Here is an 18,546-nt window from a genome sequence, read left to right as displayed (position 1 = left end):
GGACTAATAGTTCAGTTCATTTTGGGGGACACAGGGACACACTCTTGGTCCCTGTGATGGCACAGCCATGTGCAGGGCTTGCAATCTCCCAAAGCGCATGGGCATTCATCTGCTTGAGAACTATGTCCTAATATACAGAGCTCACAGGCATTGCTTTTGAAGCCCGATGATTACTTAATGCAAAATAATTAATCTTGTGTGGGAGCTGTCAGCACTGTGGTGTGTTCACCGCAGCGCTGTCCCTTGGGCTGAGGGTTGGATCAGTCTGCTACTGCTTCTGGAATCAAAGTGCTGAGGTTGGGTACTGCTGCTTCTGTGGCCCTAGGGGGGGGGGGCCCTGGGGAGCTGCTCCCTTGGTCTTGTTGGTCCCACAATGTTTTCATCATTGCTTTTAGCAATGAGGAACGTCCCTGAGTGCACTGCGCCTCCTGGCAGCTGCCTGTGCTCTCTGCAGGGTGCATTGAGCCAAGCGATTGTAAGAAAGCCCTTTTCTTCTATCCCCTCCTTCCTAAATCTATGTAATACAATATCTGTCAGTCCTCAGGCTTCTTGACCCCAGGACTTGCCAAATGACCCCCAAAATGGGGCAGGTTGAGCAGCAGCCTGCAGCTGTGTGCATGGCTGCCTGGTATGCTCTGCAGCTCAGGGTGCTCCACTCCCCCATCCTGTGGGTTCGGGTGCTGCTTTCAAACTCAACTTTCGGGTGCTGCTTTCAAACTCAACAAAGTGCTGGGAATAAGGGCAGCACCAAAAAAAACGTCATACCTAAACAGCACCTGGGCTCCAAAAATGGTATTTCTTTTGTTTCCTGCTCAGCTGTGTGATGGATGCTTTGCTTTAAACTTTCATTTCCGCAGAAGCTGGTCTGTTTATAAGAAAGCATGGCCCATGTTTGGGCAGCACTTACTGTACAGATAAGGTTTTTATTTCAAAGCCACCTTTGGGAGCAAAACCATATCCTGTTTTGGCAGTGCCCTGCTCACGCTGCGCCCCGCCACAGCCGTCATCCCCATTTCGGAAGCTGAAAGTAGGGCTTGTAGTTGGGGTGGCTGCACATCTTCCCACCCTGGGCTGGCGCTAATGAGCTGGTTTCCTAAATGAGCTGGTTTGCTCGTTGCCAGCTTAGCAAGTAGGAGCCCAGGAAGGGCACACAGGGCATGGGATGTGTGCAATAGAAGCTGGCACTGCTCCCACTCATCCCATGGCCAGAAAGTTCTGTCTGGGGGTGAATTTTCTCCCTCTCTCCTTATGTTGTGGAAATATTCTTTAAAAACAAAAGAAATGCAGGTAAAAATCCCCTATGGGCCAGCATGGCAGTTGCTGCTGGGAAAGCCTTGCTGGGTGCAGTGGGTCTGGGCTGTGTTGGGTCATGGCAGTGACCCTCACTGTGTGGGGTGTCCCAGCAATGCACAATTGTGGGCATCAGTGCTTTTCTGCACTTTTGTGCTGTGAGCAGGGATTTGTGACTGCACCACATTGCTCTGCTCCCTCTGCTGTGTGTGAGGGGCTGATGAACAGCCGTGGGTTGCTCAACCGATGCCACTGCAGTACACATCCATGCCCTGGTTTTGCAGGGCGGTGGCTGAGCCCATGAAGCAAAACTTGGCCATGGGTCAGATGAGATCATGACTGGCTAGAAAACTTCTCCCTGCCTTGGTTTGGTTTAAAGCAACAAAATTTGCTGTCTGTGCGTCTGGGTCATCCCAGCACTCCAGCCCTGCCTGTGTGTTTGTTCCCATGCCAGCTGCAGTGCTCCCCAGGCTCACTCCTGGCTGGGGGCTGCAGGCTTTGCAGAGGCTGAGAAGCATTGTGGGGCTGGGCTGGAAGCGTGTGGCCATGGAGGGAGGAAAAGGTATTTTTAGCAGAGAGAAAAGCAGCTGTCTTTCCCTTCCTGCAGCGCCCTTGGAAGCACGATGTGAAAGAGGCATAGCCCTGGCAGTCCTTGTTTAAGGACTGCAGAATGTTGGGTGTATAATTAATGGAATAACTCATTGCCTGTGGATAGCACAGCTAATTGCATGTGGGTCCTTGGGATGCAGTGCCAAATGCACGGGGCCCAGCTTTGCTGCTCACCCGCAGGTGAATGTGTTGCTGTCAGTCTGAGTCCTCACCCCCTGCTCTTCCTGCTCTCCAACCTTCAGCTTTTCCTATGCTCCTGCAAAGCAAGCTGTCAGAGCAGCTGCCATGGGAAGGGAATATCCTCAGGTTTGGGTAAAACCCAGCAAATTCTCTTCTGCCAGAGCAGAACTGGTGACAACAAGAAGAAAAGCTTTCACTTACACTGAGTGAGGTACAAGAGCAAAGTCTCCTTCCCTCATCTCTCTGCTGTTACTATAGCACCAGGAACAGCAAAAGCATTGCTGCCCTATGCACGTAGTCCCCAAAGGGTTTCATACTGCCGAATTTCCCCTGTGAGCTGCAGTGCAGGCAGGACTGCCCTCCAGAACAGCCGCTGCTCTCTGCATGTGACCGACTGCTGCCAGTTTTGATTTTGCTTTCTTTTTCCCGTTTCCTCTGGGGAGGAAGCGGTGAGGTCGCAGCGGTGACGGTGCTGCTGTGGCCGGGTTTGCCTTCACTCAGTGCCAAGAGCGCTCGCTGGGGTCCACCTGAAAGTCCACCCCAGTGCACGTGGATTTTCACCCCTAAAAAACCTTCTCCCCCCTCCAAACAAGCACGGAGAACCCTTCTTTTTGTCTTTCTTGTGGGTTTAGGCGAGGTAATCGGGCGAGAGGGGGGGAGCAGCGTGCACTGGGGGGCAGTGTGTGCATGCTGCCTGCCTTGGTTGTGCAGTACATAGCAGAGAGTTTCCCCACGTTCCCTGCCTGTCCCCCTGCTGTGCTCCAGCTACGCAGAAGTACAGCCTGCTCACGCTCTGCCAGAAGCGCTGCATGGGCAGGAAATGTGCATCCAATTATCAATCAGCCTGTTTTCTATCAAAATAAACCCCAACCCTCTGCCTACACGTACTTAAGTAATTCTCCGAGGGTTTTTGGCACTGCAGTCACCAGTGCTTTGGTTTGAGAGAGCAAAGCTCCAACTCATGTGCTGCCCATGGGGCTTTTGGGAGCCTCCAGTAGCACAAACGGGGCTGGGAGTGGGATGGGAATCCCTGGAGCTTGTGTTCTGCTGGGGGAGCAGAACTGGTGTTGGGCTAGCTGATAAGCAGAGCTAATGCAGCTTCTGAGAGAGCATGGAATGGAAATGCTGCCTGAGTGTGGTGCTTGGGGCACTTTGGAGGAGGCTCAAATCAAACCCTACAACGATAAGGATATTTGCAAGTGGCAGCCTTTAAAATAATACCCATGGTGTGCAAAGACTTGTTGAGAACATTTTATTTCTCCCCGAGTTCGAAGTAAGTCCATAGGATGCTCTCGGGTTGGGTTTGTAAATGTCTCTCACTCCCCAGTGAAGGCTGGGACCATTTCTAGGTTATGAAGCAGAATCAAGGGGCAGCATAGCATCTGCATTGGAGGCAGAGGCTTGAGCAAAGTGCTGGGTAGCACAGGACTCTTGTGATGACAGGAGGGATGGCACTGCAGCCCTGAGGTCCTGACCCATCTGTGTTTTGCCCAGATTATGTGTTTTCCCATTGGAGAGGTTTGCTTTACATGCAGATCACCGAGTGTCCTGATCCCATTGTGCAGAGAGCCAGGCTGCAGCAGGAGGGCTTCCGTGGCTGATAAATAGGTAAAACACTGAAACAACAACAGTGGCAGGGGAGGGAGGCCCTCACAGTACAGTATGAAAGAAACACTGACATTGGTGGTGGCTGTGATATTTAGCTGTGACGTGAAGGAAAATGCTGTAATACCAACGGTCCCCAACAGCAGCATCAAACCTTCCTTGATCAGCATGTCCTTCCAGGTCTGATCCCCACACCTGTCACACATGAAGGTATTTCAACACGTTACTAACACGTATTAGGAGACCAATGTGTATTAATGAGCACTTGGAGACATAACACAATCTTCACTCAAGCAATGGGAATGCCAAGGTGGAGAGGAATGCCTCATTTTCAAGAGATGGACTCCAAGAGGAGCTCATCGGGCTGCATCGGGGGGATTTCCATGCTGTTTATCCTCCCAAAGAACTTGGGGAGGGACCAAAACTGAAACCTTGGCAGGCTTCTCCGCTTGGTACGGATATTGTGGCTGGCATCACTCATGGTGAGGCTGCGTCGGCTGCGTGCAAGGCGAGCCCGTAGGGCAGCACAGCCATGCCGGAGCAGCTGGTCCTGGAATTCAGAGGTCATGAAGTAGTAGAGTACCGGATCCAGGCAGCAGTTGAGGCTAGCCAGGCAGAGGGAAATGGGGTGGAAACGGAGCGTGTTGCTGTGCACGGTGCAGTCCTTGATGATGTTCTCAATCACCATCATGAAGAAGGGGAAGTTGATGTGATAGGGGGTGAAGCAGATGAAGAAGACGGCGGCGCACATCAGCACCATCCTCAGTGCCTTCTGCTTCTCACTGGTGCTCTGCAGCTGCGTCCCGCCATCCTGCAGCGACTGCCGCATCTTCCAGGTGCACCATGCAATGATGCCAAAGGGGATGACAAACCCAAAGAGCTCTGCCACCGTCACCAGTGCGATGGAGGCTCCCGGTGTTAGCTGCTTGACAGCCAGGTCGGAGAAGCAGGTGGTGGTGCTGTTGGATAGGGCCGGGCTCCTGACGATGGGTAGAGGCAGGCAGGCAGCGCCCACGAAGAGCCAGACAGCTGTGCTGAGCCCCACATCGTAGCGGCGCTTCCAGGCCGTGGCCTTGAAGGGGTGCAGGAGGAAGAGGTACCGCTGGATGCTGATGCAGGTGAGGAAGCAGATGCTGGCGTACATGTTGAGGTACTTCAGGTAGAAGCACAGCTGGCAGAGGAAGGTCCCGAAGGGCCACGTGTGGTTGATGTAGTAATACATCCGCAGTGGCAGCGAGAGAACGTGCGCCAGGTCAGCCACGGCCAGGTTGATCATGAAGATGACAGCCTTGCTTTTCTTGCTGATGAAGCGGCACAGCACCCAGAGGGCAGCGCTGTTGGCCAGCAGGCCGGGGATGAAGATGATGGTGTAGGTGGCTGCATACAGAGTACTCTGGAAGGACATCTGGGGTTGGCTGCAGTTCCCTGAGGACACATTGCTCTCCATTGCAGCCCAGACTCCTCGCTCACCAGTGGGTTCAGGCGGATGGAGGCTTCCTGCAAGGAGCAAATGCATGTGGTGTATAATAACCCTGTGATTCTGTAGTTGTAAAAGACTACCAAGATCACTGAGTCCAAGATTTGAACCCCCACTGCAGTGCTCCCTAAACCACATCCCCATGTACTGTCTAAAACCTCACAGTATTTCCCTGCACTGAATAATTCGCTTCAGGCCATGTTGACCCTGGGCACCCTCCATGTTGCTCCTAGAAGATTTTATCTGCAAATCTACAGATGAGCTTTGTGTCCCCCAGCCCCCAAGTATCACAGTGGCATTGCCTTAAGTGCCGTATCATTAATTGCTATTGCTAATACCCAAGAACATCTTCATCTCTCTAGGCTTTTTCCAGAACCACTTCTACTGCACAGAGCTTTCTGTCCAACTCTGATCAGACTGGTGCTCTCTATTACACCTACAAGTGATTTCCACGAGGCTACAAATAAAGAGGGGCTATGAGTAGGCCTTTCTGTCTCTGAGCTGAGGCTCAGTGCGAGCCAGCAGCATGGCAGTAAGCAGCATCCACAAACGGTGCAGCAGAGCAGAGCAGTAGCTGGTCAGGGAGGCGCAGACAGATCCATCAGAGCTCTGGCTCCAGACTCAGAGCTAAGTTATAAGCTAATAGCTGGCCGAACGCACGCCAGCCCCTCTTCTGGTCCTGCTAACTCAATTTGGGTCTTTGTGGTGTGCTGTGCTGGCATCGTGTTATGGCAACAGGAGTGGTCCTCCAGCAGCAGGACACACAGGAAGATAAATGTATCTGTCTCATAGCGAGCAGAGCTTCTTTCCACCCCTTTGCCTGTTTCTTCTCTCAGCATGGGGGTGTTAGTGGGTCATGCTGGGGGCTGGCGGGCCTCTGTGTGTGGGAGGATGCTGTGGAGAGGATGATCTACATGTACACAGGACGCTCTCTATACAGATAGATGATAGAATTACACATAGGAGGCTCTCTATAGGTAGATAGGACACTATTTATACATAGGATGGTCTCTCCATGGAGGTTCATAGGCTGCTACATACGTGTCCTATGTGTCAGAGGGGTTCTTTTGTCCCTGCGGCCCACATCCTAAGAGCTGTGCCCATGGAGAGCCTTGCTGCCTGCTTTCTCCATTTGTTGGCTTTGTTTGCAGCCCAGCAGTGTGCGTTTCTTGGCCAGACCATCACCTGGATGTGCAGTTTTGGTTGGGCAGTGTTTACCATTACACCAGGTGAGAGCAGGGGGAGCTCCCTGCAGCCAGAAGCACCAGGTCCTGCCAGAGCTCATTCATCACAGCTTCTCCTGACAGCCCCAAGTTTCCATTCATTACAGAGCAGGGATGCTGCTGCGCTGTGGCAGGGCTTTGCCTGCAATTCCTTCATTCTTTTGATGCTTCTTATTGCTATTGGTGTAACGAGTAATGACCTCTCTCCACACTGATTTACATGCAGAGAGGAGCTGGGGGGGCTTTTATCCATGGAAAAGCTGAGATTTATCTGTCTGCAAGCTGGACTTCATTCCTGTCCTGGTGGGTTTACAGCTGGAAATGCAGAAGGGAGAGAGGGCAGAGCCATCAGCTGTGAGCACCGGCTAACTTTGTGCTTCATCAGGGCACTAAGGCTGCTATCCCAGCACCATGGTGCTTTTTGGAGCATGTGAGCAGTGTCTTTTTCTGGTCACATACATGGCTGTCGGTGTTGGAAATCGCCTGGTTGCTCTGAATCACTGCCTGCCCCACCCAGCTCTGCATTTCTGCGGTACGGCTTTTAGTGCTCCCAGATCCACTTTCAAACTTGCCCTCATCCTTTCCATGGGTTTGTTGGGCAGACTGAGCCTTGCTGGAGTCTGGCTGCAGTGGGACGGAATGGGATCGGGCAGGATGGAGTGGGAAGGGGTGGGAAGGCACGGGATGGAATGGGACAGAACAGCAGAGCGGCTGCTCTCCAGTCCTGCTCAGTGCTGGGATGCTGGAGGGATAAGCAGCTGAGTAAAGAAAACATTAAGAAGAATCCCCACACGTTTGACTTGAAGTATGCTGCTGATTTCAAGTATCAGAGGCTTTTTAGGACCTATGTTTCAGGCAGTAGTTCTGTTTGTTTAATCCGAGCACTGATGGGAAATGCGTAAACAGAGCCGGTTGGTTCTAGCAGCTCCTGCCCGTAACAAAGCTGAAGTTCTTTGCTGTAGGAGGCAATGCTTGCTGTAGGCTACCTCCTGCTCGTGTGCACAGCACTCTGCTCCCCCTCCCAGTGAGTGACACAGAAATACACAGCCACAGTCACTGCCAGAATATAAAATCAAACAGAAAACAGAAAATCACAACCCACTGCCGTAGTGTTGCTTGGGACCACCACAGCTTCTATCTACTGGAAGAAAGCACACAGCAGCAATGAGCTTACCTCCCCGCAGCTCCCATCCTGCACGGGGCTGGCATCCATGCTAGGCTGCAGGAACAGTGAGCCCTCGGTTTTGCTTTGCAACGGCTCCTTGCAGCGCTCCCAGCCCCAGCGGCTCCCCTCCAAACTCCCACATGTTTTTGGAGCACTGGAAGGAATCCTGCCGGCATCTGCAGCCCGGCACAGCGGCTGCAGAACAGGAAATCCTGGATTTCGTTTCCCTCCAGCACACAAAATGTGTTCAGCGAATGACGTGAAAACAGCTGGAAGGGCGGTGATGTCACTGCAACCAATGCCACAGGACGGAGCTCGGATGCACTTTTCTCTTTGCTCCAAAGTTGTGTGGTGTGAATGAGAGCTTCGGTCAGTCCGCTTCTCCTTTCCCCTGCTTTCCTGTGATCATGAAAACTGTTTCATGCAGAAAGGCAAACCAAACGCTGGGACAGTAGAAAGTCATTGGAAGGCAGTGATTTCCTTCCATTCTCTTGGAGTTTCTGTTAACTTCAGATGTTGAACCCTACAGGCTAAAGCTTACAGGGCTTTGGAATTCATTTCTGCAATTATGTGATGGTTTAAGATTGAAGTTTTCCCCAAACAGTTTTTTTTTAATTTTTTTTTTTATTTTTTTTTACAAAAACAGAATGTCCACCATTCCCAGTTCCTTTTCAGTTTTCACATCCTTGAATTCCTCTTCCATATCTATATATGAGTATATATATACACATACATAACTTTTATTTCCCCTACTGCTGAGCACTGGCACGCCTACACATTGTGTGACTTCCTCAGAGCTGCCTCATTCTCAGTGCTGCATTTTCTGGCTCTGGGGTCGACATAGCTGAGGTGGATGCTGCCAGATTCCCCTTTCATCTTGTACTTTAAGTGCAGCAGAAAATAAGGGCTCTTCAATGATCTTTGTAGGTCCTTTTTGACTATCCCATCCCATCACATCCTACCTTACCCCATCCCAGCCTAACTTACAGCATCCCATCCCATTCCATCCTACCCTACCCTACCCTACCCTACCCTACCCTACCCTACCCTACCCTACCCTACCCTACCCTACCCTACCCTACCCTACCTTACCCTACCCTACCCTACCCTACCCAACCCTACCCTGCCCTATCCTACCCTACCATATCCTACCGCACCCTACCCTACCCCATCCTATCCCATCCCATCCTGTCCTACTCTGTTCTATATTTATTTTCTTTCAGCAGTCCTATGACCCTGCTAAATGAGCAAGAACAAAACTGTGGAAGAGAGGCAGAAGAGGTAACATCAAGTGCAGTGCAAGACTTCAGCCCCACGGCTGGAACCAACCCTGCAGAATGGTTTGGAAGGTGCAAGAGCTACTCATCATTCATCTTTTCTCCCCATGAATCATTTTCAGCAGCTGATGGTGATCCCTGGGAGAAATAACTGTGTGCAATTGTTTGAAGAGGGCTCAGATTTGTATAAAGGGGTGTTGGATTGTGCCAGAGCATCTCTTTGCAGAGGTTAAAGCTTGATCCCAAAGCGACATGATGTTTTACCAGGATATCCTGTGATTTTACCAGGATATCCTATGATGTCCTCCTCCTGACACCAGGACATGCACCCAGCCTGCTCCCATCCACTTCAGACCCATTTCTGGAGCTGTCTGCAAGGACTTGCTGGTCACTGGACTCCCCCTCATACCCCTGCTGAGCCCCTCCCCTCTGCTCAGCAATCCAGCAGGAGATGCAGGATGTGCATTCTGCACTCTGCACATTCTTATTTTTAAAAGAAGAAGACATGAAGGAACTCCTAAATAGCTGTGTGAGGCTTTATCTGAGCCTCCCACGGAGGGTCGGTTCTGCATTCAGACTGGTATCCTGTGGGCAGGATGCCAAGGGCAGATCACCCACGCCTCTGTGTGTGCTCGGCACAGGGAAATGTCTGACAGGATGCACCTGAAGGATGTCTGACAAACAGCGCTCGGAGGAGCTGCTCTCCTTTGCACAAAGCTCTTGGCCCCATGCAGGGATTGAGCTGACCGGGCTGGCAGTGTGTGGTGCTGGAGCTGGGCCAGTCCTCATGGCGTGTGAGTCTCTTATGAGAGCAGTGGAAGGAAGACTGGAGTTGGTGATTGCCAACAAATTCAGATTAAGCTGTCTTGTAAAGCACCAGTTGGGTGTTTGTTAGTGGAAATGTGCAAGTCGTGTGCCCAGGGTCTATTGAATGGGATGAAGAGCTTTCATACCCTTGAGGCAGCTCCTGGTTCTCCTGCATCTGCACAGAACTGTGATTTTTCTCTGCAGAGAGCTGTCACCTTGTGATGGGGAAGAAACCAAAGCTGAGGTACTCACAGAATCCTGCAGCTCGGCACTGGAGATCTGCAGGAAGGAAAGAAACCCCACAGGCTGTAACCCCACTCCTGTTCTTATCCAATAGAGGAGGAACCTTCCCCAGACAGGAGAGGAACCTCCCAGCTTTGACATCAGTCATCATGAGGAACAATTTGCTTGCACTGCAAGAGACATAATTCTTTTGCTAATGGCACCAGCACAGGAGACAACCCAGGAGGAACAACGTGAAGTGGTGCTTCCTATGGACAAAATAATAAAGACATTGTATGGCAATGGGAAATGGAGTGAATTGCAGGAAGTGGGGCTGGCACATCTGCAGCTCCAGATCCCATCCTGGGGGGCAGCTGGGTCTGCTGAGGGCTTGTTCTGCTGCTGAGTGTTTGGCTGGGACTAAAACCTTGGGATTTCTTGTATTGGTTTGCAGAGGGCAGACTGTCAGTCTCTGATGTGCGATGATCAGACAAGTTGGCTAAGTGGGATCTGAGGGAGCTCAGGGGTGAGTGAGGCAGGGGATGGGGTGACAGCAGGAGATGAGGCACTGGGGATGCCCTCATGGGGATGGGAATATTATCACTGCTGGAGGTCCATACCACACCTTTCCATAGACTGGAGAGGAATCTTAAAGAACAAGAAAAGTCAGAAGCAACCAATGCACTTCATAATGACCTCTGATCCATGTGAAGGAGGAGCCGATCCCATTCTGTTCTGCAGGTGCAAGGGATCACTAGGAAACTCAGCTTATGTTTGCAAAAATACATTTATTTCTGAAGCATCAGTTTTTGGAAAGAACAGTGTAGGATGAGCTACACACTTGCCATAACAGTGCCTTCAATTTGTTCTCACCTGATAAACAGAGAACTGTAAACACAGCAAACAGCTCCCTCTTCACACTACAAAGCTACATAAGCTGCAGTAACACTATGTGAAAGCTACCCCATTTGGATGAGCAGCTTTTGGCATCCTCACTTATCTGCTTGTAAGATTAAGTTCATAATACTCATCCTCTCATGAACAAGAGGAAAACTATGGCAGCTAATCGGGTTCAATCAGCAGCTGGTCACTGCCTTTGAGAAGAGCTCCAGTGTAATGGTTTTCCAAACCTGGCTGTTGAATTACCCCCACTTTATTGTAAAACAGTCAAGAAAAAAATTGTAATATGCAGAAAAAAAGTTGGGTAAGTGAAAGTAATTGAGAGGAATCATGTGGTTAAAATATACCCAGCAAATGTTTCTGGTATTTTATCTGTTTTGTAGTAACATGTGAGATGGTGCATTTGTTTTGGAAACACATGGGTTTCAGAGGGCCTGAATCAGTGCTTCTGTTCAGAAAGAGTCCTCTGTTATCATGGGGAAAGCATTGTTACACACACTGGCAGAATTTGGCCTAGGAGCTGTCACATCTTAGGGAAACCAGCAAGGGAAGGGCAGCTTTCTTCTCTAGTGGATGTGCCCCTGAACCCCTAAAGAAGGACCACATGGTGTGGTCCCAGCACTTGGCTGAAGAAGACACCGCACATATGGGGATGAGGACCTGCATGGTGACACTGGGGTCTCCCAACCCAGAAGTGCTGAAGCTGGGTCCCCACTGCTGGCAGTGTTGTTCCTTGGGGTGTGAAGGGGATGTGGAGTGAGGAAAGATCCCACTGTGCAGAATGTGAGCAACCTCACAGCACTGGCTGTGTAAGCTGGGTAAGACACAGGATGCATCCACTGGTAAGGAGCATGCATGGAGCTGGGTGAGAAGAAGGAGTTGATGAAAAGAGCAGGAAGGAATGAAGCAGTGGTAAGTGTGATGCCCTGAGAGCTGGGGCAGGCAGCAGTGAGCTCACACATCTGTGTCCCTGAGCATGGACAGCAAAAGAACTGCTTGCTACTCCTGGCCACTTCTGCATGCATGGTGTGCAGAGAAAGCACTTCAGCAGATGCCAACGTATGGATGAATAATCATCTTTGGCTTGAACAAAGTGCCCCCGGAGTTGGAAAAATGGGAAGAAAAGCTCCTAGGATGTTTCCACCATTTCCCACCAAAGGCTTTGGGGATTTTCCAGTCCTGCTGGGTCAGGAGTGGGCATCACAGCAGTAGGTACAGTCAGTGCCTGCTGGGTCACTCTGACACATTGATTGTAAAGTCTTATTTTGTGTGTATCAAAAGATTTGCTACAAAACTCCCCTGAACAATCAAGGGGTCTTCTGTAATGGAGTTGGTAGTAGAATGATCCTGGATTTCATATGAAATATCTGAACTCTCTTACACTGTCTTTATCTCATTCCTTAACTGACGACGCACTCTCTTTGCTCATGAGCCGACTCCTGATGGCCATGCTGCTGTGTCTGGAGATCTGGTCCTGAAACTCTGAGGTCATAAAGAAATAGAGGATTGGATCCAAGCAGCAGTCCAGACTTGCCAGTGTTAAGCAGAAGGGCTGGGTGTGCAGCGTGATCCTGCGCAGGAGGCAGTCTGTAATAACATTCTCTTTTACCATCATGTAGAAGAAGAAATTGATGTGATACGGTGCAAAGCACACAAAGAACACGATGGCACAGGTGCATACCATCCTTGAAGCTTTCCGCCCCTCGCTGTTGTTTTGCAGTGGTATCCGGAATCCCCGAAGGGAGACCTTTGTTTTCCAGGTACAGAACATGATGACAATGAGGGGCCCAATGAAGCCAAAGAGCTCCGCGGTGGCCGTCATTGCCACGGTGGCCACTTTGCTCTCGATCTGCCTCACCTCCAGGTCTGCAAAGCAGGTTTTGGAGTTGTTCTGCAGGCGGAAGCTGCGCATGATGGGGAACGGGGAGCACGCAGCACCCACGAAGAGCCAGACGGCTGCGCTAATGGCGATGTCGTAGCGCCGCTTCCAGTCCTTGGCCTTGAAGGGCTGGTATAGGAAGAAGTACCGTTGGATGCTGATGCAGGTGAGGAAGCAGATGCTGGCGTACATGTTGAGGTACTTCAGGTAGAAGCACAGCAAGCAGAGGAATCTCCCAAAAGGCCATGTGCGGTTGATGTAATAGTAAATCCGCAGCGGCAGCGAGAGGACGTGAGCCAGGTCGGCCATGGCCAGGTTGATCATGAAGATGACAGCTTTGTTCTTCTTGCTGATGAAGCGGCACAGCACCCAGAGGGCAGCGCTGTTGGCCAGCAGGCCGGGGATGAAGATGATGGTGTAGGTGGCTGCGTACAGCGTGGATTTGTACGTTACGTTGGGATCAGAGCAGGTCCAGTTGCTGTGCATCATGATGGGGCTGCTGGGAGCATTTGGCACGGAAGGGGGAGTGAGGGTCATTCCTGGGGACAGCAAAAGTGATGGTTATAAAGACAAAGGCACTGCAAGAGTCGTCAGTATTCACATTTCCTATCTGACAACACTGAGGATTAGTATGTCCCCTGTGTAGAACATCTACCTTCTTCAAAACTGCTCCCTCCAATTATTCCTGCAGAGGACATAGGACTGCTGCCACAGTGTCAGTCCCCTTGCTGTGCTTTTCCATAAGCATGGGAGAAACTGTTCCACACTGCTCATGAAGGAGCAGGAGGAGCTTCCCTTCCTTCTGGCAGCTCTAACCCATCTGTGATATGGTTTCCAGACAGGAATATACAGGAGGAAGGTGTGTGTATTGTAACTGTTGAGTCCTGACCTGAACCACTAATCAGTCACCAGATCACCTGGGGAAAGGACCCAGGCAGCCCTGGGAGCACGGGTGAAGACAATTCAGCTGTGCAGTCAGAAGGGGTGGAGCCTGGTTGCACCTCTCAGACCTCATTTAAGGGCTGACTGCTAGTAGGGAAGGATCTCTGGTTGGAGATCCCTTTTGTTTGGAGTTTTCCGTGCGAGCCTAGATTTTGCAGAGATAGGTGAGCACTTTTTCTATGTTACACCTTTCTATTGCACTGGTTTCCTTGTCATTACATGTCCTGTAACACCATTCCATTGCCTTGATTTTTCTGATTATTACAGTGTGCCACAGCCTGACTTCTGCAAGCAAGCAATCACTCAGCCCAGTGATCAAAATGCGGATGCCAACAACTGGGTTGTACTTGTGGTTGAGTTACAGGAGTTTGGTTTTTATGGGGTATTTCCCCACGGGGTTCTAATTCTTAGTATAGTGATTCCCTTCTGTGTCTAGTGCAACGGTTAACATTGAATGTTGGGTTCTTGTTTCATATGGCACTGCAGACACTGCTCCACTGCTTCTGACTCATTTCCTGACAGCAAAACTTGCATGGGGCATCTGCCAGAAAAAGAACTGTGTCTGTAGGTAGATATTAGTAACTCAGTCCCTGTTACTATGGGTTCTTTGTGCTGTATACAAAAAGAGATTAGAACTCTCAAATGATAAAGAGCACAAGTAGTGTTGGTTTTCTTTGTTAACTGGGGCTGCAGGTGGCCCCAGCCCTGGGCCTCTAAGTGTCTGCACCTAGAGGCTTTATTAACAGGAGGTGCTGACAACTTTGCTTCTCATTTTAACTTCTGTTTCATTTTGCAGAATGCAGGGTTATCTCCTGCCACGTGCTCGGCTTTAACAACTGGGCTACATCCTTCAGCTACACCAAACAGCAAAGAAATACTGTAGCTGGGGGGGCACTGCCAACCCCTTCTTCACTGGGACAGCACAATAACACCGAGGTATCCCAGGCTGGGTCCATCTGCAGCCCTAGCTGGACATGGCCAGCTCCTTCATCACCCTTCAGCTGAGCTCCCACTTTGCCAAGAAGCCAGTAAGCATCACTGTCAGAGTTATTAGCTGTCTGCGTGCCAAGGTCAGGCTGACTGCCCTGTGCTCTGACAAAGCACAGTGCCAGATGGCTGCTGACACCACAGAATTGGGTGCATTTGTAAAATGTTCCGTTTTGAGAACATGCTGCTATTCAAATGCGGGCCAGCAGACCTGTGATCTTCAGCAGGACTGGGGTCAGATGAGTCACAGAAGTCAGTTTGCATGTCGAGGTTCCAAGATGCAGTTAGACTTATTTACATTTCATGTGACAGCTCAGGACTAGGCTGCAACAGCAGCTTTCAGAGTAATCAGATTCGGACTGCTGACTCAAAGTGGCCAACCAACAGAGATATTTAGGGTAAATGTGTCTGGGTTGTGTATCTGCTGTAACATGGGGATGATGCACATGCTTGGTCTCACATCTCACCCTTCATACTCCAGTGGCAGCAAGCTGTGCCCAGGCATGTGGGCACAGTGGGCCGCAGTATCCTGAGACCATGGCAGAGCCCTCAACATGGAGAGATTTCCCCCGCCCAGCTTTGTTCTCATCTGCTAATTGTCCACAAGGTGTCAGAGTTAATCAAAACTTCTCTTCTTTGCCCAGCAGAAGGCAGTTTTTTAAGCCCCATAGGGACAGATGGAGGGGCTGGGGCTGTCCTAGCAGTGGGGCAGATGCAATGGCACGGCCACATTCTCATGACTTTGAGTTGCTATCTGCTAGGGTGATTTCAAAAGGAACAACTCCTGTGCTGCTGATATTAGGGAGAAAAATGCTCTGGGGGTTGGTCCTCCTATCCCTGATGTTTACATGGAGCCAGAAGAGGTAGAGAACTTCAGCTTTCAAAGCCCACAGGCGGCAGAACCTGCTCTATGGAGGGGCAGAAGGTGTCCTATCCCCATCACCTGTGCAAATGTAAGGCTGTGACTGGTGAACAGGGGATGCATGGGGCATCACTGGGGCCATGGGTTGAGGGACAGCCTCTCCTCTGCCTCAACTGGCCTCAGGGCTGGGTATATCCAAGAACATGGACTGAGTGGGATGACCTGGTTGGGTGCAGTAGCATGAATGCCATCAATGTGCATATGGGTGATTGTTGCTCATTGGCACATGATGGATACTGAGTATGGTGACTTCACTGCAGAGTCATTAACAAGGACATGAATCCACCCCTTTAACTAAATTGTACAGGAGACAATTTAGAAGTGGCCGTGAGTGATTAATTTGATCTCAAGACTCTTGGGAAAGGAACTTTCCTGTTCCCTAACTCAAATGCAGCCCTCTTTTCCTTGATGTGGAAACCTGTCCTTAGGCTTTGGCAGGAGGTGCATCAAGTAAGAGTGGAGTTTCTATGGCAATTCCTATGGGATCTGGTCTGCAGAGTCTGTGTTTCTGAGGCTGCAGCAACAAGGAAAGACTGAAGCATGAGTATAATTCCTCGTAGCAGGACAATTTGGAAACACAACATGGCACTCTAGGAAAATGCGGCTTCATTGCCCCCTTCCTCCCATTTGCTCGGATTGGGGGTAACTCTGTCTCCATCCCCTTCACCTTCCTCCCTGAGGACAAATACAGACATACACACATGGAAGCCCCTGGCAGTCTGCAATCGGACTTCCTGTCTGCAAAGCTGTTCAGACAGTATTTGCTATGCGAAGTATCAGTGAAGGCTGAAGTCCTTGAGCTGATTTTATCAGCGCTCGTCTCCACGTGTCACGTCAGAAAGTGCTTTTTGTTGCTCCCTCACACCACATTGCGGGGCCAACATCTCCCAGTATGCAGCTTAAAAATAAAAGAATCGTTAAAAAGAAAATGGTAGTAGATCAATACAGTGCTATCTAAGTACTGCTTTGCATGCTTCACATGGAGTCTGTATTTCTAAGGCCATTGCAGCAGGGAAAGAATGAAGCATGCACAGAATTACTTGTAGTGGGACAATTTGGAGACAAAACACGGCACTTCCAGGAAAAAGAGGTTCATCTCACTGCAGCACAGTGCCCTGCTGGCTGGCTGCCTGCAGCAGGTTGACCTGATTTAGCATGAATGCCTCTGTCCTCTTTCAAGGCTGTGAGTACCTCATACTTTTGCACTCGCGCTTCAGTCTGAAACCTCTGCACTCAGAAGTGGAAAGTCCTACTGTTACAGGTGGTTTTTTTTTCTTCTGTTTTTCTTCTTCCACGAAGAAAAGAGGAGTGAATCTGGGCTGAGAAAATTTCAGCTTGCATTCTGATCTCATTCCTACTCCCACATCTGGCTTGGGCAGCATAGCCAGTGGTGCAGTGCCATTCCCAATGCTGGAGGTGTGGGCACTGCAATGATCCCGCTGCCCACACCAGGGCTGAGCTGGAACCCTGCCTGGAGCAGCCCTCTCCTTCTGCACCACCCACTGCCCCAGTGCTGCTGACCTCTCTGACACAGCAAGCCCAGTCTGACACCAACTCACCCTCAGTACTCTGACTTGCTTTTCCCTTTTGATTTGCTTTAAGAAATTTCAGATTCAGGGTCCACTCAATGTGGAACTCATCCGTCAATACCAAATTGCCCCTGGGCTGTGCAGCTGAGCTGTTCCTGAGCACAGGTGAATGCTATTCCACTGCTCCTCCGACAAAACCAGGCCTAAAAGCAGCAGTGAATGCAGTTAGCTAAATTTCAGCCAGTGTCTGCAGTTGAAACTTTGCAATTTCAGCTCTGAGCCTCAGCACTCTTCAGGACAAAGCCACATCCAAGCAGACCTCTTGCACGTCTCATTGCATTGCCTGCTTCCAACAGTGATGTCCCACCGTTGTGATTCAGGCAAAGAGCAGCATGGATGCCGCAAGGGCAGCATGAGATTATTATTCCTTTAGCAGCAATATAAATAGCTGATAGAAAAAAGAAATAAATAAAAGGAAACCCAAACAGATCTTGAGCGGTTCCCCTTGCCAAGTACTGTCTTAAAGTGAAAGATATTCTCAGAGAAATCAGACAAAGAAATGAATTCTGGGCCCAGCAGTGATCCTGGGGAGCAGCAGGAGTACCAAGAGCTGCCCACGCTGAACCTTTGCCTGCTCTGGTGGCAGCAGTTTCATGCAGCTGCTGTCGAGCCTCCTGCATGCACCCGTGAAGAGGACTGGAGCACCCGGAGGGCAGCTGTGCTGAGAGCCAGAGCTTCCCAGACCCTTTCCCTGCATGAGTTGAGCCCAGGGAAAAAGCCAGGGAGGGCAACCCCTCCACAGGAGACCCTAAAAGCTCATTAATGCTTGTTCTAGATCACAAAGAGGGAGCGTAAAAGCAGCCTTACCTTATCAGACGGCGACCCAGCCGGCACAGCACTGCAGGCAGGAGGAAGTGCGCCGGCTCGCAGCACCACACCAGCCTTGTTTACACCAGCGTGGCAACCTGCGTGACCTCACAGCGTGCTGAAAGGTGCTGCTTTGATATGTCCCTGTGGTGTGCAGCTCTGCTTTGCGGGACTCAACTGCTGGGTTCCCAGCCCCAACCGAGCTGAGTCCTGGGTGGGTGTATGCAATGTTGTCCCAAAATGGGGTTCATGTGCTCTCATCTTTGGGGTTTTGGCTCCAGAGTGACTTGGATCATCGTGATGCTACAGAACGTCCTGAGCAGTGCAGCCAGCCACCATGCCTCCCCTCCAAGCACAGCACCAAGCTGACCATGCACATGACCCCAAGGTTCCTGCAATCAGCTCTACCCCCATCTCCCAACCAAGGGATTCAGACACAAACCATGACCGCTCCATCTCACCCACTCCTGTCCCCAGTGGAGCCCAGCTTCCCAATAGCTTTTTATATTGCTCACTTGAGCCTTGCTTGATGTTTCTCTTGCTCTTAATAAGCAGTCTGCTTAGACCAGACCTACTGAAGCTGCTGCCAGCAGTGTTGAGTGGCTGCACTGCTTAAAATGTTTCCAGCAGTGGGCTGAAATCACACCTCACCTTTACTCTGGGGG

The 18,546-nt window shown here is 50.5% G+C and overlaps 2 protein-coding genes across 2 annotated transcripts; both read right to left on the bottom strand.

Annotated features, from left to right (window-relative positions):
* Nucleotides 1–3,322: 3,322 nt before the first annotated feature.
* LOC140251675 (putative P2Y purinoceptor 10) lies at nt 3,323–7,777 on the bottom strand. The gene is made up of 2 exons (XM_072335701.1): nt 7,559–7,777; nt 3,323–5,181 (listed from the first exon to the last, which is right to left on the bottom strand). Exon 2 carries the CDS (start codon nt 5,129–5,131, stop codon nt 4,016–4,018), a length of 1,116 nt encoding a protein of 371 aa, XP_072191802.1. The 5' UTR covers nt 5,132–5,181; nt 7,559–7,777; the 3' UTR covers nt 3,323–4,015.
* Nucleotides 7,778–12,100: 4,323 nt separating this feature from the next.
* Nucleotides 12,101–17,918, bottom strand: P2RY10 (P2Y receptor family member 10). The gene is made up of 2 exons (XM_072336085.1): nt 17,882–17,918; nt 12,101–13,173 (listed from the first exon to the last, which is right to left on the bottom strand). Exon 2 carries the CDS (start codon nt 13,169–13,171, stop codon nt 12,149–12,151), a length of 1,023 nt encoding a protein of 340 aa, XP_072192186.1. The 5' UTR covers nt 13,172–13,173; nt 17,882–17,918; the 3' UTR covers nt 12,101–12,148.
* Between the last annotated feature and the right edge of the window lie 628 nt (nt 17,919–18,546).

The sequence above is a fragment of the Excalfactoria chinensis genome, chromosome 4, assembly GCF_039878825.1.
Source record: "Excalfactoria chinensis isolate bCotChi1 chromosome 4, bCotChi1.hap2, whole genome shotgun sequence".
In the NCBI taxonomy this organism is placed as follows: Eukaryota; Metazoa; Chordata; class Aves; order Galliformes; family Phasianidae; genus Excalfactoria; species Excalfactoria chinensis.
The sequence above is the reverse complement of the archived record's forward strand: the minus strand, read 5'-3'. Positions and strand labels throughout refer to the sequence as shown.